The following is a 27,275-nucleotide window of genomic DNA, read 5'->3' as shown; positions in this document are numbered from 1 at the left end:
TTTTGGGGGCGTTTCCTCTGCTGCTGTTGTCTTCTGCTGGCTGCTGGGAATGACACTGCCAGGGATTTGGGAGAACTTGTACTGTGCATCAAGTCAGATTTTAACTTTTTATCTGGAGAGAGATAGGGGCCTTTGCAATGGAAAACAGTTTTTAAATACCAGTGAAGGCATCGTTTGCCTCTTTTAATGGGAAGAAGGAAGGAATTCTTCTGTCCTGTGTTCTGTGTGGAACTGCAAAGGATTTATTTCCAGTTGGGAAGCTGGTGCCTAAATCCTGTCTTTTCCCTGTATGTTTTGCTCTGTCTCTGCTTTGGAAAAATCCAAGGATTTTGGTCTTTGAACCTGAAACCACTTGAATGAGGCTGGAGGGAAGTGAGCTGAGGGATTGTGGCTGCTGTAACTCGTGTGTGTCCTTCAGAGCAGGAGTTCCACAGGCTCCCTTGTAGCTCAGGAAGGACAAGGGGAGGGTCAGGGGGTGCCCTGGAGAGGTCAGAGCCCTGCTGAGCTTGTGGGGATGGCAGCTGGGCTCGCCAGGGCTGGACACAGCCAGGAGCTGTGCTGTGCTGCTGGGGAGCTTTCTGCTTGTGGGGTGACTCTGGGGAAGGTTTCTGCTCGTGTTTTGTCTGCCCCAAAGGGAAGCCCAGGGGTGCTGCAAGCAGAGGATGGGGCTGGGGAGACCCCAGGCCCCTCTGGGAGGGCTCCAGGGTCCGACTGGCTCAGGGAGGGGAGGATTCTCCTGTTCCAAGCCATATTTGCTGCCCGAGGACTTTGCTGTCTGGGTGGAAAAGATGCTGGTAGTGGGTGCTGGTGTTGTTGGCAGCTGCTGAGAAGCTCTGCTGCTGCCTTTCCGTGGCTGCCAAATCCCAAACCAGGGGAGCTGTCTGTGTGCACTGACCGGGGAAACCTTGCTGTGAAGGGTCCTCCCCGGGGGGCTCTAGAGAAATCCCTCTTTTGCTTCTGCTTTCTGTTGGATTGTTTGGTTTTTTCCTTCTTTTTTCCTCCTCCTTTAGAGACACGTCTTTCTTTAAAACCATTCTGAACACCTGTCTCCTGTTGATTTGGTCTGTTCTTTGTTTAGTTTGGAATTCTTGGGGAAATGTTCTCAGCCTCTCGCGTGCTGTAAGTTTGTTACAGTCCCAGATGCTTTAATGTTCCCGTGCAGCATTTCAGTGTGTGTTGTGCTGTAAAATAACGGCTCCTTACTCTCCCGTGGTTTTGCTGTATTTAATTTCGCTGTATTTTTAATTAGACAACAATATATTCTCTTCTGCTGACCCTTGTGCTACTGTTCATTTCTCCTCTGTACTCGGGCAGGGGCAGAGGGGAGGGAAGCAGAGCCTGGCGTTGTTCAGAGGAGCTTTGAGCAACGTGGGCACTGCTAAGCTGCCAGTTCATTGATGTGCCAGCTGCACCCAGCTGTGGCACGGCTGTCTGGGGAGATCTCCCCCTCCCAGAGCCCCCCTTGCTCCAGGCTTGGCCAGCTGTGCCCGTGCCCTCCTCGTGGCACTGCAGGGGGGTGACACTGGTGTGACTGCTCGCACAGGGGCCGTGCCAGCCCTCGCCCTGCCCTGCCTGGCGGGCACTGAGCCAGCCCGGGAGCAGGGTGGGATGTTTCCCCGGGGAGCAGGCAGGGCTCAGAGTGCTCTGTGGCACTGCAGCGTGGAGCAGAGCTGCCCCTTCCCCTTCCCTCCCGTCCCTGCAGGAGGAGGAGGAGGCTGGGGAGTGACTCGGACTCGTATTTGTATTTTGGTCCCGAACTGTGTATATATATATACAATTTTCTATGTTCCTTTTTTTTTTTTTTTTTGTGGTAACTGAGATGAATATTTTAATTAGATAAGTTATATGAAAAAGAAGGAGAATCATGTCTCAATAAAAGCCAAACACTGGACTGTGGCTGCTCGTTCTTTCCTGACGCCGACAACGAACGTTAAACACGTTGTGGGGAAAATCCGCTGCTCCTGGGAGGGTCCTGTTCCCGTGTCCCGCCCCGGTATCCCGCCCCGGTATCCCGTCCTAGGATCCCGCTCCGGGATCCTGCCCCAGTATCCTGTTCCGGTGTCCTGCCCGGGATCCTGCCCCAGTATCCTGTCCCGGTGTCCTGCCCCGGAATCCTGTCCCGGTGTCCCGTCCCGGTACCCTGCCCGGTATCCCGGCGGGGATGCTGCTCCCGTTCCCGCGCTGCTTGGAGCCATCCCCGTGGAAAACACCCGCGGAGCCTTTGCGGGAAAGCGGCAGCTGCGCCATTCCCCGGGCGGGCTCGGGAGCACCGGGAGCACCGGGAGCACCGGGACCCCTCCACGGGAGCACCGGGCAGTTCACGGGCTCAGCACGTGCAGCTCCCTGCCACGCCCACTTGGGCGTGGCCACGAGACAACAGACCAATCACCGCTTTACATGGGCGTGGCCACACACACCTGGGCGCGCCTCATTAACGCATGCTGTGACGTCAGGGAGATGGGCGTGCCACGCGAGTATTATGGGCGTGGCTTGGGTGACACCGGGGCGTGCCCTGAGGCGCCGTGGGCGTGGTTTGGTTGACAGGGGGCGTGTCCCCGCGGCGCCGTGGGCGTGTCCCCGCCGCGCAGGCGCGCTGCGGCGGCGGCGCGGCCATGGCGCACGGGCCCGGCCGGTGCCGCTGCTGCGGGGCGGAGGCGGCGGAGCGCGGCGCGGCCTGGGGGCTCTACCTGCGCATCGACCGGCAGCGCCTGCAGTGCCTCAACGAGCGCCGCGAGGGCTCCGGCGCCACCGTGTTCCGCCCCTGGGAGGAGCGCGGGGACCGCTCGCAGGTGGGGCCGGCACCGGGGCCGGCACCGGGCACGGAGGGGATCGTGCCCCCGGCTGGGCCCGGCGGTGCGCGGGAGGAGGCCACAGAGATGGTTTGGGGTCTGGAGCATCGCCCTGGGGAGGCTGCGGGAGCGGGGCCCGGGCAGTGGGGAGGGAGGGCCGAGAGGGGACCCCACAAACCATGGAATGTCCCCAGGGGGGTCAGAGGGGACCCAAAAACCATAAAATATACTAGAGGTGTCAGAGGGGACCCCATAAAATATCCCCAAGGGGGTCAGAGGAGATTCTGTAAATCCATAAAATATCCCCAAGGTGTAGAGGGGCCCCATAAACCATAAAATGTCCCAGAGGGGGTCAGAGGGGACACCATAAACCATAAAAAGGGGGTCAGAGGGGATTCTATAAATCCATAAAATATCCCCAAGAGGGGACCCCATAAATCCATAAAATATCCCCAGGGGTGTCAGAGGGGCCCCATAAACCATAAAATATCCCAAAGGTGTAGAGAGGACACCATTAACCATAAAATATCCCAAAGGGGGTCAGAGGGGTCCCATAAAATATGCCCAAGGGGGTCAGAGGGGATTCTATAAATCCATAAAATATCCCCAAGGGGGGACCCCATAAATCCATTAAATATCCCCAAGGGTGTCAGAGGGGACACCATAAACCATAAAATATCCCCAAGGGGGTCAGAGGGGATTCTATAAATCCATAAAATATCCCCAAGGGGGTCAGAGGGGATTCTATAAATCCATGAAATATCCCCAAGAGGGGACCCCATAAATCCATAAAATATCCCAAAGGTGTAGAGAGGACACCATAAACCATAAAATGTCCCCAAGGGGGTCAGAGGACGGTGCCAGGCTCTGCTCAGGGGCAGGACAAGGAGCAACGGCCACAAAATAAACCACAGCGAGTTCCACCCCCGCGTGAGGGAGAGCTTCTTTCCGCGCGGGTGGCAGAGCCCCGGAGCAGCTGCCCCGCTGGGGACACCCCGGAGCCGCCGGGACGCGTCCCTGTGCCCGGGCTGCCACATCTGCAGGGGGGATCCCTGTGCCCCCCGTGTGCCCCGAGCTGCTCTCCCCTCTCTCCCCAGTTCGTGGAAAGCGACGATGATGAGGAGCTGCTCTTCAACATCCCGTGAGTGCCGGCCCTGCGGCTGCCCCCCTGCCCTGGGGGGCCCTGGGGGGCTCTGGGGGGGCTCGGGTGACCCCCCGTGTGTCCGGGCAGGTTCACGGGCAGCGTGAGGCTGAAAGGAGTGCTGGTGATGGGCGAGGACGACGGCTCGCACCCGGCTGAGCTGCGGCTGTGAGTGGAGCAGCCTCCCCTCCCTGCTCTCTGCAATTAGCCGGCCTGCTGCTAATGACTGCTGGTGGCTGTTAATGACTGTTAATGACTGCTAATGGCTGCTGGTGGCTGCCAGGTTCAGGAACATTCCTCACATGTCCTTCGACGACGCGGCCAAGGAGGCGGAGCAGAGCTTCAGCCTGAGCCGGGATCCCCGGGGGGAGCTGGAGTACCCCACCAAGTAGGGCCTCAGCCCCTCCCGGGTTGGGGGTGCCGAGCCCCCCGGGGGAGCGGGGGGGCTCAGCAGCAGCTCTGCCCCCCGGGCCGTGTCTCCCCGCAGAGTCGCGCGCTTCTCCAACCTTCACCACCTCTCCATGCACTTCCCCAAGAACTTCGGGGCCGACACCACCAAGATCTGCTACATCGGCCTGCGGGGGGACTGGGCGGAGGTGAGGCGGGCGGGGGCGCGGGGGGCGGTCCCGCCCGGTCCCGCCCGGTCCCGCCCGGTGCCAACGCCGCTCCCCGCGCAGGCCCACCGCCACCAGGTCACCGTCTGCACCTACGAGGCCTCGGCGAACCCGGCGGACCACAGGCGGGAGCAGGTCACGCCGCAGACTCACTTCATCTCCTGACGGGGGCCCGCCGGCACCGGGGCCGCTCCGGGGGCTGCCCCGGGCCGCGCTGCCGGCCGTGCCTGACAATAAACACGCTGCGGTGCAGAGCTGTGCGCTGTCGCTGAGTCGCGGCCCCGCCGTGCGCGCCGGTGGCACCGGCGGGGGCCCCGTTAGCCGTGAGCCGCCGGGGGCGGGGCGCTGCGGGAGGGGCGGGGCCGTGCCGCCGGTAGCGGGCGCGCTCGGGGCCGGCCCCGGTGCCCGCCGCCGCCATGGCCGCTCCCGGTGGCGCCGCCGCGCTGCGTCACTTCCGCCGCGCTGCCGGAAGTTCCGGTGGGAGCGCGTCCGGGGGGAGCGGCGAGGAGCGCGCGCGCCGGGCCGCGGGAGAGGTGCGGGGAGGGGGGGGCGGCACGTACCACCGGGGGGGGGGGGGGGGCGACCGGGTAGCGGCGCGGCGGGGGGGGGAACGTACCACTGCTGAGGGCGGCGGGGGGGGGGGGATGCCGTGAGGGCCGCGGGGCCGGCGAGGCCTTTACCGGGAATTACCGGGAATTAACGGGGAGGGGGCCGCGGTAACCGGGCCGCGGTAACCGGGCCGGGCCTTTCCGTTACTGGGAGCCACCCCCGAGCTCCGGTTCCGGCGGAAAACCGGCGCTGCCGGCCGTGGGGGCCCCGCTTCCCCCGCTTCAGGCGGGATTTCCGCAGCCCCCCGCTGGATCCCGGGGCAGAGGCTGAGGCACGGTAATTAATGCTAATTAACGCCCGATGAGCGCGGCCGGTGCCGCACCTCGGAACCGGCCCCAGGTTCGGCTCCCGGCTCGGGTTGTGCCTTTGCGCCCCGTGAGGGGCTGGGCCCGGGGGCCTTGTGTTCCCTCCGGGAGCGGGGCAGCAATTCCCGGGGGGAATTCCGGGGCTCCCAGGAGGGATTTTGGGGTTCCCAGGAGGGATTTTGGGGTTCCCAGGAGCAGTTTTGAGGTTCCCAGGAAAAATTTTGGGGTTCCCAGGAGCAGTTTTGAGGTTCCCAGGAGAATTTTGAGATTCCAGGAGGAATTTTGAGGTTCCCAGGGGGAATTCTGGGGTTCCCAGGAGGAATTTCGAGGTTCCCAGGAGCAGTTTTGGGGTTCCCAGGAGAATTTTGATATTGCAGGAGGACTTTTGAGGCTCCCAGGGGAAATTTTGAGGCTCCCAGGAGGACTTTTGGGATTCCCAGGAGCAGTTTTGGGATTCCCAGGAGGAATTTTGAGATTCCATGAGGAATTTCGAGGTTCCCAGGAGGAATTTTGGGATTCCCAGGAGCAGTTTTGAGGTTGCCAGGAGGAATTTTGAGATTCCCAGGAGGACTTTTGGGATTCCCAGGAGCAGTTTTGAGGTTGCTAGGAGCAGTTTTTGGATTCCCAGGAGGAATTTTGAGATTCCATGAGGAATTTTGGGATTCCCAGGAGAGCGTTTGGGGCAGCTCTGATCCTGCCCAGCAAGGAGCGCACCCCGCCGCTGCCGGGGCCGTCCCTGCCCGTGTCTCTGCCGTCCCTGCCGGGGTTTGGGCAGGCCTGGCTCCTCTCCTGGCTCCCTTTTGCCCCGGCGGGGCGCGCGTGGCCGAGTCAGAGCCCGGAGCTTTATTGCAGTGACGAGCCGGGGGTGGAACGAGTCGGGCAGGTCTCGGCCGGGCTGCCACGCACAGCAGGCTGCTTCTCCTGGGTGAGGCTCCCTGCTGGCACTCCCGGGGGTTTTGGGGGGTTTGGGGTGCTCGGTGTCACCCCGACCCGCTGGGGATGGTGCTGCTGTGGGAGCTGAAGCTGGGGCGGGGTGTGGAGGGTGAGGAAAGGCAGCTCTGGGATGGGGACAGGACCTTGGCAGGGGTTTGGGATGGAGACCAGGGAAAGGTTTTTCCTCAGAGGGCACGGCCCCGAGGCTGCCAGAGCTCCAGGAGCCTTGGGACAGACTCCAGGGGTGCTCAGGGGGGTTTGGGGGGTCTGGGCAGGGATGGGTGTTGATGGCTGATCCTTCATCCATCCAGCTCGGGGTGATCCTGCTCCTGGGGGATCGTGGCAGTGCCCTGAGCAGGCTCTGCTGTAATTAGTGCGGGTGATCAGCGGGATCAGGGCGGGCTGGGGGTGTGGGGAGCAGCAGCTGTGGTTTGTGGGAGCAAACCCCCTGCTCTGCTGTGGCTGAAGGCTGGGTGCTGTCACCCCCACCAGGGGACAGCACAGCAGTGCCCACCCTGCCTGCTGCCCCGGGGAGCCACAGGGGTGTTTTCCATCACTGGGGGGGCTCAGACCAGCTCCCAGAGCTCTGCTTCATCCTGAACAGCCCCACAGAGCAGGGCTGCACCTTTACGTGCCCAGGGCTCCCTGCTTCCTGCTCGGAGCAGATGTGGGTCAGGCTGCTGGGAAGGGATGAGGGGATGCTGAGCTGCTCTGCCCAGCCACCCTCTGCCACAGGAATCCCTTGGGCTCTGAGCTGTAATTTCAGGCTAATTTTAACCCTTGCAGCGCCCCACGCGGGGAGCGCTGGCTGCTCCCGGCTCGCCAGGCCACAGCGGGGGTGCCCCACCCTCGCAGCCTTCACCTGCTCTTTGATTTCCCCAAAAACAGCCGCTCCCGCGGGTGAGGCAGCTGCTGGAGGGGCTGACGGGTTTGCTTCCCCGCAGGTGCCAGTGTCGACCCCTCTCGGTGTATGTGTGGTAACAACATGTCTGTCCCCCTCCTCGCCGACGCTGTCACCGTGTCAGGGGCAGAGCGGGAGACTGCCGCGGTGAGGGCTGCCCCTCCTTCCTTCCCTCCCTCCCTCCTTCCCCTGCTGCCCCCCTTGGAACACAGAGCTCCTTCCATCAGCAGCCCAGCAGGGGCTCTGTGCTGCCCTGTCTGCTCCAGGCTGAGAGCTCAGCCCTGGGGCTCAGGGCTGGCTGGGCTGGTTAAGCTTTTAAAAGCAAATCTCCCAAAGAAACCCCCCTCCCCAGTCCTTCCCTGGGGTCTGCAGGCTGCCTGCCCTCTGCTCCCCAAGGCTTGGGGGGTGCTGGAGCCTGAGGAGGGGATTTGTGAGTCCTTGGTGATCCAGGGAAGGAATTCCTCCCTGGGAGGGTGGGCAGCCCTGGCACAGACCTGCCCCTGGATCCCTGGAGGTGTCCCAGGCCAGGCTGGGTGGGGCTTGGAGCAGCCTGGGACAGTGGCAGGTGTCCCTGCCATGGCAGGGTGGCACTGGAGGGGCTTTAAGGTCCCTCCCAGCCCATTCTGGGGTTCAGGCTGGGCCCGTGCTCTGGTGCCACTCCTGGTGGGATGACCTGTCACTCTCTGTCCCTGTGCTGTGCAGAGCAGTTGGGACCTGCCCGTGGCAGGATGACAGCACACCCCTGACCCACCCATCCCTGCTCCACGCTAATTGGAGCCTCCTGGAGTTGGTGACTAAGTGTCCATTTGCCCCCTCCCTCCCTGCCAGCCCAGCCCTGCCCTGCCCCCTGTGACTCTCACACCAGCTAATTCTCTTCCTTCTCTGTTTAACAGGTCATTTTCCTCCATGGCCTTGGAGACACGGGGTGAGTGTCCCTGCAGCTGGCTCTGGCTGGATGTGTGGTGTGCCAGCTGCAGGTCCCAGCCTTTTGCTGCTGCTTTCCCTTGGGGCATCTCCAGGAGCTTTGGGCTGGGGTCTGCAGCCCTTCCTGCACCAGCCTGGCAGGGAACGGCAGGGAATTGCTGCTGGCAGCTGTCTGCTCTTGAATATTTATGATCCCAGCAGCCTGGCCCACCCCCCGAGGGTGGATTTTGTGCTGCCTTCAGGGATTGCTGATAAGCACTGCAGCTTCCCCAGGCCTTGGCAGGGCTGGGCCTGCACCGGGGCATCTCTGCTCTGCAAGGTCCCGTGGTGGTGACAAAGGGCTCCTCCCTGTCCAGCCATCCCCTCCTCCCTGTCCAGGAGATCCCCTCCTCCCTGTCCAGCCATCCCCTCCTCCCTGTCCTCCCTGCCTGCAGCTCTGTGTGCTCCCCTCAGATGGGATCAGTGCTGGGGGGGCTTCAGGGGGGCTCAGGCTGGTGGGGTGGGTAAATAAGCTCAGGGGAGGGGCTGGGGGGCAGCAGCCTTGGGAGAATGGCTGGGACAAGGCCTGGGCTCATCTCCTGTCCCTCCCCAGGCACAGCTGGGCCGATGCTCTCTCCTCCATCCGCCTCCCCTACGTGAAGTACATCTGCCCTCACGCGTAAGTGCTGCCCTGGGGGGTTTCCTGGGGGGCTTCTGGGGGGCCCTGAGGTGCCCAGGCTGCTGGGGAGGCCTGGGCCCAGCAGGGCTGCCCAGCCAGGCGGGCTCTGCTGCCATGGCAGAGCTGCTCCCACAGAGTGAGCAGCACCACGGGCTCTCTTCTTTGCCTTCCCGTCTTGCTTATCCCTGGTGGCTGCAGGGAGAGAAGGACAAAGGCTCTGGAGCTCCCTGTGCACCCCTGGGCAGGCAGGAGGGGGAGAGGTGCCAGCCTTCCTGCTCCCCTCAGAGCTGAGCTCAGCCACCCAAAATGTTCCTCCACAGGCCCCGGATCCCGGTGACCCTCAACATGAAGATGGTCATGCCCTCCTGGTCAGTGCTTTGGGCTGGGTGGGGAGAGGGAGGAATGGGGGCACAAAATCCCCCCTGTGGGGTCAGGGAAGGGCAGAGCACCCCCAGCTCCTGCCTCCCCACCCTCAGGGTGCTGGGAGAGGGTTTGGCTGACCCTGCTGCTTCCCCCAGGTTTGACCTGATGGGATTGACTCCAGATGCACCTGAGGATGAAGCTGGGATCAAGAAAGCTGCAGAAAGCAGTAAGGAGCTCTGAGGGGAGGTGGTGAGCTGCTGTGTGCCTCTCCTCCCGTGATGGAGCAGCTGTCTTCCTTCCACCTCTCCCTTGTTTCTGCTCTCCTGTGATCCCAGCAAACCTTCCCCTGGCATCTCTGGCACCTCCCTGTCCCTGATGTGCCCCCTGAAGCACGGGGTGATGCTTTTGAGCCTTTTCCCCCTCCCGAGCCATTTCTCCATCTCCTTCCAGTTAAAGCAATCATTGAGCACGAGATGAAGAACGGGATCCCCCCCAACCGCATCATCCTGGGGGGCTTCTCACAGGTGAGGGACCCCCGTTCCTGCTGTCACAGAGGGCGGGCTGGCTGTGAGCTGGCCCTCAGGGTGTCCCTGCATGCCCCATGGACCCACCCTGACGGCGTGTCCCCTGCAGGGCGGTGCCTTGTCGCTGTACACGGCTCTCACCTGCCAGCACCAGCTGGCCGGCATCGTGGCGCTCAGCTGCTGGCTCCCTCTGCACAAGGCCTTCCCACAGGTACCCCCGGCCCGGGGATGCTCCTCGGCAGCCCTCCCCCACGAGGAGGGAGCTGCTGGCTCGTGCTGGGGACACGAAGCACCGTTGGTGTCCCCTGGCTGAGTGTCCCCTCCCCGCGGCAGGCGGCGAGCAACGGCGTGAACAAGGACATTGCCATCCTGCAGTGCCACGGGGAGCTGGACCCCATGATCCCCGTGCGCTTCGGGGCCCTCACGGCCGAGAAGCTCAAGTCTGTGGTCACCCCCACCAAGGTGCAGTTCAAAACCTACCCCGGAGTGATGCACAGTTCCTGTCCTCAGGTCAGTGCTGGGCGTGGAGGGAGGGGGTGGCACCCCTGGGTGCTGATCAGCGATGGGCCCGTGGGAATGGCCGGGAGCTGTGTCAGGGGAGGGCTGGGATGGATTCAGGGAAAGGTTCTTTCCCTGAGGGTGCTGGCAGTGCCCAGGCTGCCAGGGAATGGGCACGGCCCCAAGGCTGCCAGAGCTCCAGGAGAGGTTGGACAGGGGCGCCCAGGGTGGGGTTGGTGAGGGGTCTGGGCCGGGCTGGATGGTCCTTGTGGGTCCCTTTCCTTTGGCATCTTTTGGTCCCGGGCAGGGTGGGGAACACACGAGGTCTATCTGTTCCTGACTTGTTCTGGGAGGCTGCAGAGCCCTTGTGCCCCATCCTGACTCCTGGGGAGGTGCAGAGCCCCGGGGCCGTTCCCGGGGCCGTTCCCGGTGCCCAGCCCTGCCCCGAGGCCGTTCCCGGGGCCCAGCCCTGCCCCGGGGCCGTTCCCGGGGCCCAGCCCTGCCCCGGGGCCGTTCCCGGGGCCCAGCCCTGCCCCGGGGCCGTTCCCGGGGCCCAGCCCTGCCCGGGGCCGTTCCCGGGGCCGTTCCCGGGGCCGTTCCCGGTGCCCTGCCCTGCCCTGCCCCGGGCCCGTTCCCGGTGCCCTGCCCTGCCCCGGAGCCCCGGTGTGACGGGCCCCGTGCACTGCCCGCAGGAGATGCTGGCGGTGAAGGAGTTCATCGAGAAGCTGCTGCCCCGGATCTGAGCCGAGCCCCTGGGGACTGTCGCAGGGCAGGGTGCCGAGGCCAGCGCCTGTCCCTGTGACCCGCCCGCCGCCAACGGAAGCCATGGCCCCCAGCACCCCCCACCACACCCCCGTGCCCGTCCCCGCCCGTGCCCCGGCTCTCCTGCCTGAGGCGAGCCCGGGAGGGGCCTTTTCTCTCCTGCTCTGGCTCCCAGCGGCTCCCGGGGGAAGGCCACCGTCCCCTCGGGCCCCCGCGGGGCTGGCACGGCGCGGGTGAGGTTTTCCTGCTGGGTTTGGGGTTTTTGTACCAGTATTAGGGGCTGGGGCACGCCGGGGCTCTGCCCTCGGTGCCGCTCCCGCTCTCTGCTCAGGCGACTCGCGGGTTTTCAGTCAGAGCTCAGGAACCCGGGACTCCCCTGTGGGCTCTGCCCTGGGCTGGCAGCGCCAAAGGCTGCCCGGGGCCGCAGGGAGGGTCAGTGCAGCTCCCGCACGGCCCCGCCTGTCACACACGCACACTCCCCTCAGCCCGGCCTGGGGCAGCCCTGCCCTCCCGAGATAATCACCTCCTTCCTCCTCCTCCTCCTGCTCCTCCTCCTCCTCTTGTCGCTTTTACAATCTCCATCCCAGAGGCGTCTGCCCCCTCCCAGCCCAGCTCTGCACCCTCGGAGCCCCAAAGCTTCGTTTACACTCCCGGAGCCACCGGCCCCTCTTCAATGTCTTCTCTTGCTGCTACGTGTCCTTCCCTTGGGCTGCCTGGGGAGGGGGGTCCCTGCAGCCCGGGTTTGGCTCCTGGTGCAGCTGGAAGGAGCAGCTCTGCTCCCAGCCCGGGGGCTGCTGTGCCCCACCCTCTGTGCCCCGGGGCTCTCCCTGCTCCCGGGGCCGGGGGCTCCTGCCCCCCCATGTACAATCACCTGTGGCTTGTCCCCTCCCGACTGCTGGCATCGTGCTGGGGCCCCGAATGTCTCCTCTGGGGGGGCTCCTGGCCGACCCTCCCCTCCCACAGGGCCTGGGGCAGTGGCTGTGGAGCAGCTCTGCCCTCACCCCCTCTCTCTCTCCCTGGGCTGAGCCCCCAGCCGGGGCTATCATGGCTTTTCAAACACCCCCACATTGCCCAGGGCTGGCCCTGCTCCCCCTGCCCTGCCCCAGGGAGGGGAGGGCTGCCCTGGGGGGCTCTGGGGGGGCTCAGCCCCGGCAGCTCTGCTCCAGCCCTGCCCTTCCTGCCCGGGCTGTGCAAAGCAATAACCTCCTCTGCAGAGTGCATCGTGGGGCCACCCTGGGCTCGGGGCTTGGCGTTTCTGTTCTTGCTCCTTTTAGGAAGTCTGAAGGCAGCAGAGCTGCTGCTGGCACTGGGGCAGCCCAGCCCTGCCCGGGGCTCTGCCCTGCCCTGGGCTCTGCCCTGCCCGGGGCTCTGCCCTGCTGGCTCTTCCATGCTGTGTTCTAATGCTGCTGTGCCCCCGGCCCCCACGCCTGGCTGGGGGCACCAGGGGCTGGCAGGGGTGGGATGGCAGCGCCCTGGGGGCACCAGGGGCTGCTGATGGACAGACTGACCTGTGTGACTGTGAACTGGAACCGTGTGTGGTGGGGGGCCCGGGCCCATCCCCCTGCAGAGCATTCCTGCTCACTCCCTGCCCAGGCAGTGCCGGGACCCCGGGAGGGAGAACGGCTTCTCTCCATTCCTCAGTACAGCTTTGGGTTTTTTCTTTTTGTTTGGTTTTTTTTTTCTGCGGTTTTTTTGGGTTGTTTTTCTTCTCTCTCGTCTTCCTTGTACACGTTTGGGTTTTTTTGTGTGTGTGTGCGTGCGTTCCACAGAGAATCAAGGTGAAATAAATCCTCAACTTATCCTGGAGCTGAGCTGGCGTCATCCCTGGCCAGGAAGAACCACAGATTTGGGGGAGAATGGGGTTCTATCAGGCCCCAGGGTCCCATTTTTAGGGGCAGCAGCTCTGGCTGAGGGGAAGCAGAACAAAGCTGCCACTTAGAAAGTAGGAAAGTTTATTTTAAAAACAAATCAAAAGCTCCATTCATAATTCAGGAGCATAAGTTATTCATGCAGCCGACAGCACACGGGGCTGGCTGCGTCATCCCTGCCCTGGGAGCTGCCAGGAATAAACAGGAGCAGTGTGGGCCAGGGCCAGAGCAGGCACCCAGGGGCTGTGGGCAGCCAGGCCAGGCTGGCACAGCCCTGGGCAGGGCCTTCTCCAGCTCTGCAGGAGACAGGGAGATGAGACTTGGTCCCCAAAACCATGCTGGGGGTGGGAAAAGGGGGGTTGGAGGAAGCCTTGGAATGTGACTGGTCCCCGTGGGAGGTTCCTGGTGCCTTCTCTGTGCCAGGGCAGGGGCAGAGGGGCCGTGGGCTCCCCCTGAGCCAGGAGGGAACAGGGCTCTGCTGCAGGCTGGGCTCAGCAGGACTCGGCTGTCCCAGGGCACAGGGAGGGCTCAGGAGCTCCCAGCCAGGACTGGCTGCAGCCCCTGGGCACTCCCGGGGGGTTCCGTGCCCATGGTGCCAAACCAGGCCCTGGCTCTGTTCACCCTTGGTTGTGGTTCTGCTCTGTGAGATGAAAGGACCTGGGGGATGAGGATGAGGAGGGGAGAGGCTGAGGATGCTCCAGCCCTCCTGCCCCGTGCCAGGGGCAGGAGGGGGAGCTGGCAGTGCCCTCCCAGGATGGTGACAGCCCTCGGGGAAGGAGGCAGAGCTGGCTCAGAGCAGCCCTGGCCCGGCCAGCCCTCGCCACAGCTCAGTTCTTGCTGAAGCCCGTGGGGTTCTGCAGCTGCCACCGCCACAGGTCCTCACCTGGAACAGCAGCAGGGAGGTGAGGGAGGGCAGGGGGCTGGCAGTGCCCGCTGCGCCAGGGAGGGGATGCCCTTACACATCTTGTCCAGGCCAAAGGCAGCTTTCCAGCCCAGCTCCTGCTCGGCCAGCGTGGGGTCAGCGTAGCAGGAGGCCACGTCCCCCTCGCGCCGCGCCGTGACCCGGTACTTGATCTGCAGGGAGAGCAGCACCGAGGGCTGGGGGCTCGGGGGGCTCCGGGGGGCTGAGGGAGCGGGGCCAGGGCTGCTGGGGGCACAGGGCCCTGGGGGGCAGCTCTGCCCCTGTGCCTGTGAGCCCACAGCTCTGTCCCTACCTCCCTCCCCGAGGCTTTCTCCATGGCCCGGACCATCTGCAGCACGGAGTAGCCGGTGCCTGTGCCCAGGTTGTAGATCTGGGAGGAGGATAAAGGACAGGGATCGAGGGGAGGAAGGCTCTCCTTCAGCCCCCACTGGCACCCCCATGTCCCCCAGGGCTGGCAGCACTGGGTTGGTACCTTGCAGCCACAGTTCTCCTTGAGCTTCTTCAGGGCAGCGATGTGGCCCTTGGCCAGGTCCACGACGTGGATGTAATCCCTGACTCCTGTGGGAACGCTGAGGGTGAGGGCAGGCCCGGGGCTCTGGGAGTCCCAAATCCCCCATCCCAAATCCCCCCATCCCAAATCCCCAGCCCTGACGCACCCGTTCCATCGTCCGTCTTGTAGTCGTTCCCAAAGACGCTGAGGAACTCCCGGCGTCCCACTGCCACCTGCACAGAGGGACAGCCCCGTGGAGCCCCGGCACCCCCGTCCCCTCCCTGCGACCCCCGCGGGCTGGGGGGGCTCTACCTGAGCCACGTAGGGCATGAGGTTGTTGGGGATGCCCTGGGGGTCCTCCCCGATCATCCCCGACTCGTGCGCGCCGATGGGGTTGAAGTAGCGCAGCAGGACGGCGTTCCAGTCCTGGGGACACACGGACAGGGTCACCCCCGTGTGGGGACACCCCTGGGGACACCCCCTGGGGACACAGCTCCTCACCCTCTCTGCTCGGCAGAGATCCCGGATCATCTCCTCGATGAAGAACTTGGATTTGCCGTAGGGGTTGGTGCAGCCGCCCACCGGGTGCTTCTCGTCCAGGGGGAGGTACCTGGGCTCCCCGTAGACGGTGGCGGAGCTGCTGAACACGATGTTCCTCACGCCGTGGGCCTTCATGGTCTGCGAGGGGCAAGGGGCAGCTGTGCCAGCCCTGCTGCAGCCCTGCCCTGTGCCAGCTCTGCCCTGTGCCAGCCCTGCTGCAGCCCTGCCCTGTGCCAGCTCTGTGCCAGCCCTGCCCCGTGCCAGCCCTGCCCTGTGCCAGCCCTGCCCTGTGCCAGCCCTGCTGCAGCCCTGCCCCGTGCCAGCCCTGCCCCGTGCCAGCCCTGCCCTGTGCCAGCCCTGTGCCAGCCCTGCTGCAGCCCTGTCCCGTGCCAGCCCTGCCCTGTGCCAGCCCTGCCCTGTGCCAGCCCTGCTGCAGCTCTGTCCCGTGCCAGCCCTGCTGCAGCTCTGCCCTGTGCCAGCCCTGCCCTGTGCCAGCCCTGTGCCAGCCCTGCCCTGTGCCAGCCCTGTGCCAGCCCTACTGCAGCTCTGTCCCGTGCCAGCCCTGCCCTGTGCCAGCTCTGTGCCAGCCCTGCCCTGTGCCAGCCCTGCTGCAGCCCTGCCCTGTGCCAGCCCTGCCCTGTGCCAGCCCTGCCCCGTGCCAGCCCTGCCCGGGCACGGGGAGGGCAGCGGGAGCAGCCCGGGGTCGCTGGCAGCCCCCCTCACCTCCAGCAGCGCGATGGTCCCGGTGAGGTTCACTCTGTAATAGTCCAGAGGCTTCTGCACCGACTCCCCCACGGCCTTGAGCCCGGCGAAGTGCATCACGGCCGAGAAGCGGTGCTGCGGGGCACGGGCTGGGCTCAGCCGCGGCGGCGGGCACCAGCAGCATCCCCCGCAGCCCCCTGGCCCACCGGAGCGGGCACTGCGGGTCCAGCCCCGCCGGGAGCCCCCCGGGCACCGCCGCTGCCGCTCGCACCTTCCCGAAGAGCTCCTGCAGCGCCGCCCGGTCCGTGATGTCGAGCTCCTGGAAGGTGACGGGGCGCTGCGCGATCTGCTGCACCCGGCGGAGGCTCTCGGGCAGCTCCTGGGAGCCTGCGGGGAGCGAGGGAGGGAGTGCGGGGAGCGAGGGGAGCGCGGGGCCGGGCCGGGCGGGCGGAGCGGGGCCGGCGCTGCCGTACCTCGCACGGCGTTGTGGAAGTTGTCGATGACCACGGGCGCGTAGCCGGCCTGCAGCAGCTCCAGCACGCAGTGGCTGCCGATGTAGCCCGCGCCGCCCGTCACCAGGATGGCCTCGGCCATGTCCCTGCGGGGACAGCGCCAGAGCCGCGGGCTGGGCACGGCACGGCTGGGCACGGCTCGGCTGGGCACGGCACGGCTCGGCCCGGCTCGGCTCGGCTCGGCACGGCTGGGCTCGGCTCGGCCCGGCCCTGCCCCAGGACGGGCGGGGCAGCGCCGGTCCCACCTCCCGGACACGGCCGTGCCACATCCCGGAGCCCGGGCTCTTCCTGCCGAGCCCAGCCCCGAGCTCACCTGAGCCCCTCGGGGCAGCGGCGCTCACTGTAATTAGCTAATTAACGAATCCATTCATTCATTAACCGGGCGGTCTCCGCCGGCACCGGCTCTGCCCTCGGCCGCTCCCGCCCGGCGCAGGGAGGGCTCGGGGCGGCACCGGGACCCGGGCTGTCCCCCTGCCCGTTCCCCCCGATTTCCCCCTGCCCGTTACCCCGGTTCAGTTCCCCCGTTCCGGTCCCCCCCGGTTCCGTTCCCCGGTTCGTTCCCCGGTTCCGTTCCCCGCTCTCTCTCACCCGCCGCCGCCGCCGCTCCCGCGCAGCCCCGTGAGGGGCGCGGCCCCTTTAAGGCCGGGCCTTGGCTCCGCCCCCCGGCGCCACGCGCGCCGCTCCTCCATGGAAACGTGTCAGGGCTACGGGGCGGCAGCGGGGACAAAACTCCGCGGGGGACGGCGGCCGTTGGTGGGCGGGGCCACCGTGAGGAGCCAGGTGCCGCAGCGCCCCCTGGCGGCCGGAGGAGGCCGTTACCCCAAACCCCGAATTATTGCCCCAAAATCCCGAAAAACTGCCCCAAAACCCCGAATTATTGCCCCAAACCCTGAATTATTGCCCCAAAACCCAAATTACTGCCCAAAAACCCCAAATTACTGCCCCATTCCGCCTCATTTCCGTGCTGTTCATTAGCGAAGGTTTGGTAATTAATTCAGTTTATTGAAGGCACACAGAGAGGAGGCACCCGCAGCCTCGTGTGCTCCTCTCCAGTCTCACAATTAACTGCTCAATAAATGACTTTAAAATGAAGAGCAGGGGGCGCTTCCCAAGGACCCGAGGAGTTTCACTCTCTGCTCTCAGGGTTGCAGGAATTCCCCACCCCCAGCCCACGAAAATGCAGAATTTCCACACCCAAGAGGCACTTGGAGCCAAACCAGCACCAAAAGCTCCTTTGCTGGTTCGACTGAATCCATTTTCTCACAGTTTAATTATTAAATAATGTGTTTATTACTCCTGCTGGGCTGAGTATCTTACAACAGATACCCAGAGCAGCAGCACAGCCCCGAGGGAGCCCAGGGAGGTTTGGGCTCAGCCCGTGGCCGTTTGTGGAGGGAGGGAAGGGAGGAGGGACAGCCCGAGCTGCTGAAGCTGAGCTGGTCCTGGCCCTGCAGGCAGGAGCTGCTGCTCTGCTCTGAGCTCTCCTCTGCCCCTCCAAGGCACAGGGGGCAGCCCCAAGGTCCAACATTACAAAATATCACAGGAGATTCCCTCTCTTCTTCCTAATTCTGGAGGATTTTGAGCTTCCTCTCAAGTTCTGAGCTCAGAAGTCAGGCAGGAATCCCAGCCAGGGCTGGACCTTGTTGCTCCAGGGAGAAATCCCACTCAGTGTCACAGCCTGCAGGAGGCCTGAGACACCTTGGAGTTGGTTTTTCTGTTCAGGGCGTTGCAGATGAAGGTGCCAGTGTCCATCAGCTTCTGCAGATCCACCCCCTGCAGGGCAAAGGGCAGGACACGCCTTGAGGAACATCCCCCAGCACCCCAGGGTGCCCCACGCCCATCCCTGGGCCCTCAGGGGCAGCCACAGCTGCTCTGGGCACCGTGCCAGGGCCTGCCCGCCCTCGCAGGGATGTTTTCCCAGATATCCCATCCCCTCTGCCACAGCCACTCCCGGCTGAGGCCTGGGCACAGCCCTGGGGTGCCACTCACCGTGTGGATGCCCAGCCCGTGCAGCATGTACACCAAGTCCTCGGTGGCCACGTTGCCAGAGGCTCCCTGGGCATAGGGGCACCCCCCCAGGCCGGCCACGGAGGCGTCCACCACGCTCACCCCCATCTGCAAACACAATCAGGGCTGACAAAACCTGCAGTGCCAGGCAAAGCTGCTCCACGTGGCTGCCCCATCCCTGGCAGCAGCCTGGGACAGTGGCACTGCTGTCCCAGGGGTGGGACATGGGGCTCTCAGGGGTGTGAGGGTGCAGAGCAGGGACCCACCTGCAGGGCCACCAGGATGTTGGCCAGGGCCTGGCCGTAGGTGTCGTGGCAGTGCACAGCCAGAGCCCCCACGGGCACCTCCTTCATGACCAGTGCCAGCATGTCCCTCATGCTGCCCGGGGTGCCCACGCCGATGGTGTCCCCCAGGGAGATCTCGTAGCACCCCATGGAGTACATCTTCTTGGAGACCTGGGCACAGCCAGCACGGCCCCTGAGAGGCCATCCTCCCCTCCCAGGGCTGATCCCTGCTGCACCACAAACCCCTGCACACTCCTCTTTCCTCCCAGAGCTGATCCCTGCTGCACCACAATCCCCTGGACACTGCTCCTCCCTCCCAGAGCTGATTCCTGGTGTACAACAATCCCCTGGACACTGCTCCTCCCTCCCAGGGCTGATCCCTGCTGTACAACAATCCCCTCTCGGGGTACTGTTGACTCCCCGGACACTCCTCTCTGGAATTAAAACCCTGCAGTGTCCAAACCTCCCTCAGCTCCCCATCCCAGCTGGATGCAGCCTCTGAGAGCCTGGCTATTCCCTCACACATCCCCCTTGTACCCTGGATAACCCCCAGAGCCCACTTCACATCCCCCAGAATAAATCAGCAACTCTGGCTGCATTTCTGGCTGACTCACCTCTGCAACTTTGGCTGCAGAAATCTTCCCTTCATAGGGGCATCCAAGGACACAGGAAACATACCTGTGGTTAAAAAAACCCCAAACTTTTAGCTGGAAAAGGGCAGGGGGATCCCACTGGACAAACCAGTCAGGACCTGTGCATCTCCCATGTCTGCAAGATGGGAGAATCAATTTTGTATTCCAGTGGCCAAAGGCTTCAGGATTTCACCAATCTCTTCCTGCAGGGGTGTAAAGTTTGCCAGGATGAGCCCAGAGGGCTGCTGGGGGTGTGATCTGTGCACTTCCATGTGGGATGTTTGCCAAGAGAGTCTGACCCCAGCTGACTCTGGGTGATTCCAGAGTGAAAGCGGGCGAGGTGCAGCAGGAAGCCCTTACCCCCTGACAGGAATGCTGGCTTCCCTCGCTGCCCTCATCACCTCCTCAAACCTCTCCAGGCTCTCCTCGATGGAGCAGTTGATGTTTTTCTGGGTGAACAGCTCAGATGCTGCCCCAAAGATTGACACCTCCTTGGCCCCTGCTGCCACCTGCAAATAAAAAATCCTAAACTGGAACCACAGCACCTCTGAGGCTGGAAAAGACCCCTGAGTTACCCCAGAACTTCTTAAATCAAAGCCAGGGGATTTTTTCTTGTGAGGGAAATGACAAACAGAGCCACAACTTCAAGAGTTAATTCAAGGGTTTCAGTGGCATCTCTTTGAGGGATGTCTCAAACCAGCCCCACAAACTCCTCCCTTCACAGAGGCTCTTCTGTTCCCAAAGAGAAGAGTTTTTTGTTTATTTAGACTGGGAGATCCTGGAGCTCTTCTGCCCCTCCAAGTCTCTGTGATTTACAAGATCTACAATCTTGACCACAGCTCTCTCACTTCACAGAACCACTGTCCCCCAAACAGCCCAGCCCTTCCCTCAGCTCACTCTGCAGCAGACCCAGGACAGAGCTGGGCCTGCCTTCAAAAGGGGGCAGGCAGAGGAGCGGGGGGAGTGCCCAGGGTGGGGGTGGGTGCTGGGTCCCCAGCCCTTACCGCTGCCTGGAAGCCCCTCAGGTTTGGAGTCAGCACAGGGTAACTGATGCCAGGGCATTTGTTGATGCCCTGCAGGACCTCGGTGTGATCAGCCATCTGCAAAGCAAGGCAGGAACAGCCCTGAGGGTCACAGCTGCCACGGCTGCCTGCCAGGAAATCACCACCACAACTCCTTTTTGGAAAGGGAACAGGAATGTGTGGGGAGCAGAGCCTCTACAGCAAACAGAGCTGAGGGCTCAGGGGTCAGCCAGCCAGGCCAACGTGCACAACCAGCCTCGTGTGTGACCTCTGCTCTTGCCAGGGTCCAAAGGGAAGCTCTGGGATGTTTTGACTGCTCTGCTGCTCCTTGCCCAGTAACAGGGACTGGGGAGCAAGCAGGACCACTGGGTTATTGTACTGCCAGAGCTGCAGATCCTGTCTAACACTGACCTGAGGAACCCACTTGGGGGACACGAAGCTGGTGGCCTCTATGACCTGCAGCCCTGTCTCTGACAGCATGTTGATTAAATTGATCTTCACCGAGGTGGGCACAAGATTCTAAGAAGAAGAAGAAAAGAAAAATGACTAAAAGTTATTATTATTTACACAATAAACTCTTCCACCACTGGAAGAAAAAGAAAAAAAGCAGCATTTAAAGGAGAGCCGCCGCACTGGGGGGCACAGGGGGGATGTGAGAACGGCCCCGGCAGGGCAGGGAGCCCGGCCCCGCCGCTACCTTCTCGTTCTGGAGCCCGTCGCGGGGTCCCACCTCCACCACCTTCACTCGCTTCGGGTACGCCCCGCCCGCCGCCGCGGAGCTCACCTGGCACGGGAGCAGAGTCAGCCGGGCCGCGGAGCCCGGCCCCGCCCGGTACCGGCACCGGTACCGGTACCGGTACCGCACCCCGGCCCCGCCCGGCCCCGTCCCGGTGCCCCCCGGTCCCTGTCCCCGTTCTGATCCCCCCGCTCCCTCTGTCCCCGCTCCCTCTGCCCAGTCCCTGTCCCGGTCCCTCTGTCCCCGGTCCCGTTCCGCTTCCCCGGTCCCTGTCCCTCTGTCCCCGTTCCGATCCCCTCTGTCCCGGTCCCTGTCCCCGCTCTCTGTCCCCGGTCCCGCTCCCCCCGTCCCCGGTCCCTGTCCCGGTCCCTGTGCCCCGTTCCGCTCCCCCGCTCCCTGTCCCGGTCCCGTTCCGCTCCCCGTTCCCTGTCCCGCTGCCCCGCTCCCTGTCCCGCTCCCCGCTCCCTGTTCCGCTCCCCGCCCCGCTCCCTGTCCCGCTGCCCCGCTCCCTGTCCCGCTCCCCGCCCCGCTCCCTGTCCCGCTGTCCCGCTCCCTGTCCCCGCTGCCCCGCTCCCTGTCCCCGCTCCCTGTCCCGCTCCCTGTCCCCGCTCCCTGTCCCGCTCCCCGCTCCCTCACGGGCCGCAGCGCTCCCGCCCAGCGCGGCAGCAGCCGCCGCGCCGCCGCCATGTCCGCCGCGCCCACGTGACCGCACACACCCCCGGCACGTGACTCGGCCGGGAGGGGGCGTGGCTCCGCGGGCCACGTGAGCGCCCCGCACGTGGCGCCGGCAGCGCACGGCGCTGTCCCCGCTCCGTGCCCGTGTCCCCTGTCCCGTGTCCGTGTCCCCTGTCCCCTGTCCCGTGTCCGTGTCCCCTGTCCGTGTCCCCCGTCCCGGCCGTGCCGTACCTGGCCCCAGGCGCCGTCCCGCGGCGCGCAGCCCGTGTCGCAGAGCGGCATCCTTCCCTCCGGCACTGCCCCGCGCCGCGCCCGCCGCGCACTTATAGCGGCGGCGTTGGCGCTGCCGGTGCGCCGAGCAAACACCGAGCTGTTTGTTTTGGGGCGGGCCGGGGGTCACCGGCGTGAGCCAAGGAGGCCATGGCTCTGTTGTCCCTGTTTGTCCCGTTTTTCCGTCGGTAGCGGCGTCCCCGGGGCCGGGGGGTGTTTGTCGCTGTTTGTCACGGCTCCGCACGCGGCGCTGCCCCGGGCGCTGCTGGAGCCCAGCTCGCGGTGTCCTGGCGGGTTCTGCTGGGGCAGGAACAGGACACAGCCTGCCCGCAGCGCTGTGGTGCCCTCACAACACCCTGGAGCAGTCTCATCACCCACATTCTCACCGTTCAGCCCTTTCTGAGAAGCTCAAACTGCTCTCTCTGGGACTCCAGGAGTGCAAGCAGAAGTCACAAGTGCAATTCACAATGGTGGAGTCTCTTAAATTCACTAAGAACAAAACCTTTTCTTGTAGCTGTCTCCAGCAGAATATCAATAAAAGTTTGGGATGGATTGGTGTATTTTTTACAGATGATTTCTTTCAGATCCCTTCCAGCAAGCTTCCATTGGATTTATTCATCATGGAAGCAGCTGATCACAGCTGCTCCAACCAACACTGAAGTAACACAAGGCAACAGAGACTGGAGGAGAGATTCTCTCAAGTGAAAAATAATGTATTCAACATGAAACACAAAAATCCTCTTGGGTTCAGTCAAAAAGAAAGGCAGTGGGAGGTGCTGTGTCCCCCCACAGGCATCACTTCACGCCCTCGAGCTTCACCACCCAGCCAGACTGGGGAGGGAGAGGAGATGGCAGCATGTAGGGCAGGGTAATGAGCATCCCTTTCCCTGGCTGGCTCTGCCACTGCAGAGTGCCAGCAAACCCCAGCAGTGTCACCTGCAGAGGAGGGAGGGAAGGAAGGGACACTGAGCTGGAGCTCAGCAGCCCCCCTGCACAGCCCACAGCCCTGCAGGTGCCCAGCCGTGGCTCACGTGGCACAGGGGGTGACACAGGGCTGTTTGGAGGCCACCCCAGGCTGCAGTTTGTTGTTTGGGGTTTGTTTGTTGCTGATGCTTTGCCCCTGTTTGTTCAGAGCAAAGGACACTGCCACATTTGCGTCACGGTGACATGTGCCACGAGCAGGGCGCTGCACCCGGGCTGCTCTGGGGGACCTTCCCTCCCCTGCCACAGCAGCAGCAGAACACTCCAGGGCAGGAATCCTCCCTGGCCATGTGAGCCAAAGCCTGGGGAACAGCCCGGGGTGCTGCGAGGAGCCCACAGCACACAGCCTCCCACTCCCCAGCTGCCAGACAAATCCAGGCTGGCCCCTCCTGCCCAAAAACACCCCCAAATGCTCTCAGTGTGTGCTCAGCCCCTTACCCGTGTGCCTGGGGATGGAATGGGTGAGGAGAGATGCAGGACACTGTCCAGAGGCCAGAGCAGGAAGATGGCAAAGACCACAGGTCCCTTGGAGGTGTACCTGAGAGAGCAGGAGTTCAGCAGTGAAGGGCACCAGACACAAACCCGACCCTTCCAGACAGCACAAGAACACTGCTTGGCCTCCTGCCCCCACACAAGGGTCACCTACTTCCCCCAGCTCCAAATTTAGGAAAAGGCAAGAAATAAACATCAGCTGGTGTGAGCAGCAGAGCCCTTACCAGACTGTGTCTGTGGTGTTCTCCATCTGCACCCTCCAAGGCTGGGACTCATAAATCGCCTCCCCATTGGTGGCCAGCCACCTCCCAAGGGCCAGGAGTCTTTCTTGGAAGATGGGGACAATCACCCCTTCTTTTGTAGGTCCCACGTTGAGGAGGTAGTTGCCACCCAAACTCACAGTCTGCACCATCTCCTGCAGCAGATAAAGCAGGATAACATTACCTTCACCTCAGAGAGCACAGAGACTGAGGAGTTTTACCCTCCAAAAGCCTCTCACTCCCAGCAACCCTCCCCCTGGCATTCCATTTCAGGTTTCTCACCTCAATCACACTCATTTCATCCATCACCTCAGGCAGGCTCATGTTGCTGCGGTAGCCCCAGGAGAGCCTGTCCAGGGAGGAGCACATCTCCCACTTGTGCTCTGGCAGGGAGCCTGGCCTGTACCTGTCAGCACAGTTGTAGAAACCCCCGTGGTGGCAGGAGCAGCCCCGGCCCCAGCGGTCGTTGACAACCACGGTGTCCTGAGAGAGGGAAAACAGCTCAGGGCACAGATCCTTTTGTTCCTGGGCTGTCCAGCTGGCAGCCACCCCCCTGAGGAAGCACCTAAAGAACCCCAGTGTAATGGAAACCCTCCTGAGAAGGCTGAATCCCACCCTCTGCTCACTCAGGGGGGAGCTGAGGCAACAAAGCCGAGGATCCTGCACAGGTCAGTGGGGCTGGCACAGCAGCACAGTCAGGTGCTCTTTTTGTCAGAGAATAAAATACATCTCTTTTTGTCAGAGAATAAAACACACCTGCCAAAAGTCAAGGAGGTTTCTGGTGTGATCACACAGCCCAGAGCTTCCTGCCCTTCCACACCCACCCCGTGCCAGGAGGGGCAGCAGGCAGTGGTACCTTGACAGGGCTGTCATTATAGAGCCAGGCAAGGAAGGAGGTGGAATTCCAGTAGGAATCTGGAGCTTCCCAGTCCCCATCCGACCAGATCAGGTCTGGTTTGTATCTGAGGGAGAGAGATGTTGTTTCCAAATGGATCATCTGCTCCTGCCACACTGTGTTTCTCGGGTGTGGGGTTGCTTCCCCTTCCCACTGCATGGCATCACAAGGAGGTTTTTGCTTCATTTTCTGCTTCACACAAAGCTCTAAGGGAGGTTCTTGCAGCAGCAAAGAACAAGGTGTTGATCCACAGCTCAAGAGAAGGTGCAGTCTTCCAAAAAACTCAGAATTTGGCACCTCAAAGGTGATTATGAGACACATTCTTGAGCTGGGACAACAACCCACAAGCCCAAACCTTTTATTTTTGTCAGCAAGGGGAAGCAAGGCAAGGATGCAAATTCCCAGTGAAATCACTTTTCTATTCTACTAAATACTGAACAGTTTGTTCCACATCCAGCCACCCTGCACTGAGGCAGGATTGGAGAGAAATGCTTTTGCAGGAAAAATTTGTCCCTGGTTATTCTACAGATTAGACTTTCCACAGGTTAAAAGTGAACCCCTTTTCTAATTACCACAAATCATTACTGCTTAGCAAAGACAATTTGCCTCGGCAAAAATCAACATTTCTCTTCTTTGCACCCACTTTGCACCTTTTTACACCCTACAGAACTGGAACCAGGAAATGCTGGTGATTCTGAACTGGTTGTGGCTCTTACTTTAAGACAAGGTCATAAAGTTCTGGCATGGTCTTCTTTAAAACAAAGCTCTGGGTCTTGAAGCCACTTTGTTTGTCAGCGAGGTAGAGAGGGTTAAACCACTCCATCAGGGAGTGATACAGCCCATAGCGGAGGTTGCTGAAGGACAGAACACAGAGGGAAGAGTTAGGCTTCAGTGGGGATTAAGAAGCAGTGGAAATTAAATTACTGGCTTTATTATTTTCCATCATTTGCAGGCAGTCCATTCCTCACACTGAACTGGGGTTTTCTGCTGTTTGTCAAGCAGAGCCAGGAGCATTCTCTGCTCTCAAAGCAGAGCTCCCTGGCAGGGCCGTACCTCTCCCTGAGGGCTTCTCCCAGCTCTCCCACCAGGTCCCGGTGGGGCCCTGTGTCCACAGAATTCCAGTTCCAGGACACTGGTGACCCCCAGTTGGTGAAGCCCTCGTGGTGCTTGGTGGTCAGGACCACGTATCTGAGAGGAGAAAAGGGCTTGGTTGGGATGGCAAAGGAACAAAGGAGGCACTTCCCAGCCCCACTGCAAAGTCAGTCATTAAAACAGCAAGGCACTGGGTAACCACGCTGTGAGGAGCCCTCTGTCACTGTCCCTTGGATTTAGAAGCAAATACAAGAATAAGAGAGGCTTTTACTGGATTTTAATGCTGGGAAAGAATGAACAGTGAATACTTAGCAAGGAGCAGGACCTGTCATCTCCTCAGCATCCTGGGCACGACCCCTCAGGGATGTCCAGCACTGTTCAGGGACCCCCAATCCCTCAGGGACCCCAGATTAGCCCCTTCCATCCCCTGCATCCTCTTTGGAATAGCCCCATATGCTTCCCAAGCTTTTCCACCCCCTCAGGGACCTCCAGACCCCTCCTTGTTTCCTCTGGGATGCTTTTCTATCTGCTCAGTGACAGGGGCTCTCACTACCTCACAGATTCCCAGAAAGGGCTCCTCCATCCCCTCAGGGAATCCCAGACCCACCATCCATCCCCTCAGGGACCCCCATCCCCTCAGAGACCCCCAACCCCTCACAGACCCCCATCCCCTCAGGGACCCCCATCCTCTCAGGGACTCCCAGACCCACCATCCATCCCCTCAGGGACCCCCATCCCCTCAGGGACTCCCCCATCCCCTCAGGGACCCCTGGCCACGGCATTCATCCCCTCAGGGACCCCCCCATCCCCTCAGAGACCCCCAACCCCTCACAGACCCCCATCCCCTCAGGGACCCCCATCCCCTCAGGGACCCCCGGCCATGGCACTCATCCCCTCAGGGACCCCAGCTCCGGCCCTCCCGGCGCTGACCTGGCCCCGGCCCGCCGGAAGAGCTGTGCCCACTGCCGGGGCTGGAAGTCGTGGGCGGTGAAACGGGGCGCGAACTCCGCGTAGCTGGTGCCGGGCGGGAAGCGGCGGCGCACGAAGCGCTCGTAGGCGGCATCGTGCTGGCCCTGCCAGTGCCACCAGAACCACTCGGAGCCCCAGGCCGGCACGGAGAACACCCCCCAGTGCACGAACACCCCCACCTTGGCCCGGTCGAACCAGGCCGGCAGCGGCCGCGCGTCCAGGCTGGCCCAGTCCGGGCGGTAGCGGGGCTCGGCCAGGCCCGGGCCCAGCGCGGCCGCCACAGCCAGCACGGCCAGCGCCGCCATGGCCCCGTGACGTCACCAACGCCGCTGCTCCCCGGGCCGCGGGTTCGAGACTGCGGCCCGGCAGCTGCCCGAGGGCACGGCGGGGATATCCCGGGAGGGATGGAGGGATAACCCAAACATCGGGGAATATCCCGGGAGGGATGGAGGGATAACCCAAACATCGGGGAATATCCCGGGAGGGATAACCCAAACTATCAGAGAATATCCCGGGAGGGATAACCCAAACCATCGGGGAATATCCCGGGAGGGATAACCCAAACTATCAGAGAATATCCCGGGAGGGATAACCCAAACCATCGGGGAATATCCCGGGAGGGATAACCCAAACTATCAGAGAATATCCCGGGAGGGATGGAGGGATAACCCAAACCATCAGGGAATATCCCGGGAGGGATAACCCAAACCATCGGGGAATATCCCGGGAGGGATGGAGGGATAACCCAAACATCGGGGAATATCCCGGGAGGGATGGAGAGATAACCCAAAGCATCGGGGAATATCCCGGGAGGGATAACCCAAACTATCAGAGAATATCCCAGGAAGGGATGGAGGGATAAACCCAAACCATCAGGGAATATCCCAGGAAGGGATGGAGGGATA

At 62.7% G+C, this 27,275-nt stretch overlaps 5 protein-coding genes across 12 annotated transcripts; 2 read left to right on the top strand and 3 right to left on the bottom strand.

Annotated features, from left to right (window-relative positions):
* The first annotated feature begins 2,571 nt into the window (after positions 1-2,571).
* PITHD1 (PITH domain containing 1) lies at positions 2,572-4,798 on the top strand. Its single transcript, XM_064398196.1, has 6 exons — positions 2,572-2,789; positions 3,887-3,930; positions 4,021-4,098; positions 4,214-4,318; positions 4,418-4,526; positions 4,608-4,798. Exons 1-6 carry the CDS (start codon positions 2,613-2,615, stop codon positions 4,707-4,709), a joined length of 615 nt encoding a protein of 204 aa, XP_064254266.1. The 5' UTR covers positions 2,572-2,612; the 3' UTR covers positions 4,710-4,798.
* Positions 4,799-4,933: 135 nt separating this feature from the next.
* Positions 4,934-12,827, top strand: LYPLA2 (lysophospholipase 2). Of its 3 annotated transcripts, none has more exons than XM_064398193.1 (10): positions 4,934-5,077; positions 7,336-7,439; positions 8,186-8,217; positions 8,809-8,874; positions 9,195-9,242; positions 9,393-9,463; positions 9,688-9,761; positions 9,871-9,972; positions 10,095-10,271; positions 10,952-12,827. In XM_064398193.1, exons 2-10 carry the CDS (start codon positions 7,362-7,364, stop codon positions 11,000-11,002), a joined length of 699 nt encoding a protein of 232 aa, XP_064254263.1. In that variant the 5' UTR covers positions 4,934-5,077; positions 7,336-7,361; the 3' UTR covers positions 11,003-12,827. The 3 variants fall into 3 exon arrangements, with proteins under 3 accessions (XP_064254263.1, XP_064254265.1, XP_064254264.1); XM_064398195.1 differs by lacking the exon at positions 4,934-5,077 and adding an exon at positions 5,265-5,429; XM_064398194.1 differs by lacking the exon at positions 4,934-5,077 and adding an exon at positions 6,123-6,383.
* A 129-nt stretch (positions 12,828-12,956) lies between these two features.
* GALE (UDP-galactose-4-epimerase) lies at positions 12,957-16,763 on the bottom strand. 4 transcript variants are annotated; one of them, XR_010350428.1, is made up of 11 exons: positions 16,644-16,763; positions 16,017-16,141; positions 15,815-15,862; positions 15,565-15,678; positions 14,803-14,979; positions 14,614-14,727; positions 14,468-14,534; positions 14,284-14,369; positions 14,104-14,181; positions 13,849-13,963; positions 12,957-13,772 (listed from the first exon to the last, which is right to left on the bottom strand). XR_010350428.1 is itself a non-coding variant. In XM_064398189.1 (11 exons), exons 1-11 carry the CDS (start codon positions 16,742-16,744, stop codon positions 13,717-13,719), a joined length of 1,149 nt encoding a protein of 382 aa, XP_064254259.1. In that variant the 5' UTR covers positions 16,745-16,760; the 3' UTR covers positions 12,957-13,716. The 4 variants fall into 4 exon arrangements, 3 of the variants coding, with proteins under 3 accessions (XP_064254259.1, XP_064254260.1, XP_064254261.1); XM_064398189.1 differs by having other exon boundaries at positions 15,815-15,930; positions 16,644-16,760; XM_064398190.1 differs by having other exon boundaries at positions 15,815-15,930; positions 16,017-16,142; positions 16,648-16,717.
* A 558-nt stretch (positions 16,764-17,321) lies between these two features.
* HMGCL (3-hydroxy-3-methylglutaryl-CoA lyase) lies at positions 17,322-22,018 on the bottom strand. 2 transcript variants are annotated; one of them, XM_064398588.1, is made up of 9 exons: positions 21,643-22,018; positions 20,698-20,784; positions 20,412-20,519; positions 19,983-20,078; positions 19,339-19,487; positions 18,961-19,024; positions 18,329-18,517; positions 18,045-18,170; positions 17,322-17,828 (listed from the first exon to the last, which is right to left on the bottom strand). In XM_064398588.1, the coding sequence occupies exons 1-9, from the start codon at positions 21,691-21,693 to the stop codon at positions 17,727-17,729; spliced, it is 972 nt and encodes a 323-aa protein (XP_064254658.1). In that variant the 5' UTR covers positions 21,694-22,018; the 3' UTR covers positions 17,322-17,726. The 2 variants fall into 2 exon arrangements, with proteins under 2 accessions (XP_064254658.1, XP_064254657.1); XM_064398587.1 differs by lacking the exon at positions 21,643-22,018 and adding an exon at positions 21,373-21,475.
* Positions 22,019-22,166: 148 nt separating this feature from the next.
* Positions 22,167-26,708, bottom strand: FUCA1 (alpha-L-fucosidase 1). 2 transcript variants are annotated; one of them, XM_064398579.1, is made up of 8 exons: positions 26,332-26,708; positions 25,363-25,497; positions 25,026-25,163; positions 24,271-24,376; positions 23,697-23,897; positions 23,379-23,569; positions 23,101-23,200; positions 22,167-22,336 (listed from the first exon to the last, which is right to left on the bottom strand). In XM_064398579.1, exons 1-8 carry the CDS (start codon positions 26,673-26,675, stop codon positions 22,316-22,318), a joined length of 1,236 nt encoding a protein of 411 aa, XP_064254649.1. In that variant the 5' UTR covers positions 26,676-26,708; the 3' UTR covers positions 22,167-22,315. The 2 variants fall into 2 exon arrangements, with proteins under 2 accessions (XP_064254649.1, XP_064254648.1); XM_064398578.1 differs by lacking the exon at positions 22,167-22,336 and adding an exon at positions 22,370-22,617.
* Between the last annotated feature and the right edge of the window lie 567 nt (positions 26,709-27,275).

Source organism: Passer domesticus, chromosome 24 (assembly GCF_036417665.1).
Source record: "Passer domesticus isolate bPasDom1 chromosome 24, bPasDom1.hap1, whole genome shotgun sequence".
NCBI classification, from domain to species: domain Eukaryota; kingdom Metazoa; phylum Chordata; class Aves; order Passeriformes; family Passeridae; genus Passer; species Passer domesticus.
Note: the sequence above shows the minus strand (reverse complement) of the source record. Positions and strands in the feature narration are given on the sequence as shown.

Bases quoted from the DNA above. Each gene is read 5' to 3' on its own strand.
- PITHD1 (XM_064398196.1), top strand. From the start codon at position 2,613: ATGGCGCACGGGCCCGGCCGGTGCCGCTGCTGCGGGGCGGAGGCGGCG. The intron at 2,790-3,886 runs GTGGGGCCGGCA...CTCTCTCCCCAG, and splicing joins AGCGCGGGGACCGCTCGCAG to TTCGTGGAAAGCGACGATGA. The intron at 4,527-4,607 runs GTGAGGCGGGCG...CTCCCCGCGCAG, and splicing joins TGCGGGGGGACTGGGCGGAG to GCCCACCGCCACCAGGTCAC.
- LYPLA2 (XM_064398193.1), top strand. From the start codon at position 7,362: ATGTGTGGTAACAACATGTCTGTCCCCCTCCTCGCCGACGCTGTCACC. The intron at 8,218-8,808 runs GTGAGTGTCCCT...GTCCCTCCCCAG, and splicing joins CATGGCCTTGGAGACACGGG to GCACAGCTGGGCCGATGCTC. The intron at 9,762-9,870 runs GTGAGGGACCCC...TGTCCCCTGCAG, and splicing joins TCCTGGGGGGCTTCTCACAG to GGCGGTGCCTTGTCGCTGTA.
- GALE (XM_064398189.1), bottom strand. From the start codon at position 16,744: ATGGAGGAGCGGCGCGCGTGGCGCCGGGGGGCGGAGCCAAGGCCCGGC. The intron at 14,182-14,283 runs GTACCAACCCAG...TCCTCCTCCCAG, and splicing joins AGGAGAACTGTGGCTGCAAG to ATCTACAACCTGGGCACAGG. The intron at 13,773-13,848 runs GTAAGGGCATCC...CTGCTGTTCCAG, and splicing joins CTTTGGCCTGGACAAGATGT to GTGAGGACCTGTGGCGGTGG.
- HMGCL (XM_064398588.1), bottom strand. From the start codon at position 21,693: ATGCCGCTCTGCGACACGGGCTGCGCGCCGCGGGACGGCGCCTGGGGC. The intron at 19,488-19,982 runs GTAAGGGCTGGG...TTTTATTTGCAG, and splicing joins TGAGGGGCTTCCAGGCAGCG to GTGGCAGCAGGGGCCAAGGA. The intron at 17,829-18,044 runs GTGAGTGGCACC...TTTGCCCTGCAG, and splicing joins ACGGGCTGGGCATCCACACG to GGGGTGGATCTGCAGAAGCT.
- FUCA1 (XM_064398578.1), bottom strand. From the start codon at position 26,675: ATGGCGGCGCTGGCCGTGCTGGCTGTGGCGGCCGCGCTGGGCCCGGGC. The intron at 25,498-26,331 runs GTCAGCGCCGGG...TTCTCCTCTCAG, and splicing joins TTCCGGCGGGCCGGGGCCAG to ATACGTGGTCCTGACCACCA. The intron at 24,377-25,025 runs GTAAGAGCCACA...TCTCTCCCTCAG, and splicing joins CTTTATGACCTTGTCTTAAA to ATACAAACCAGACCTGATCT.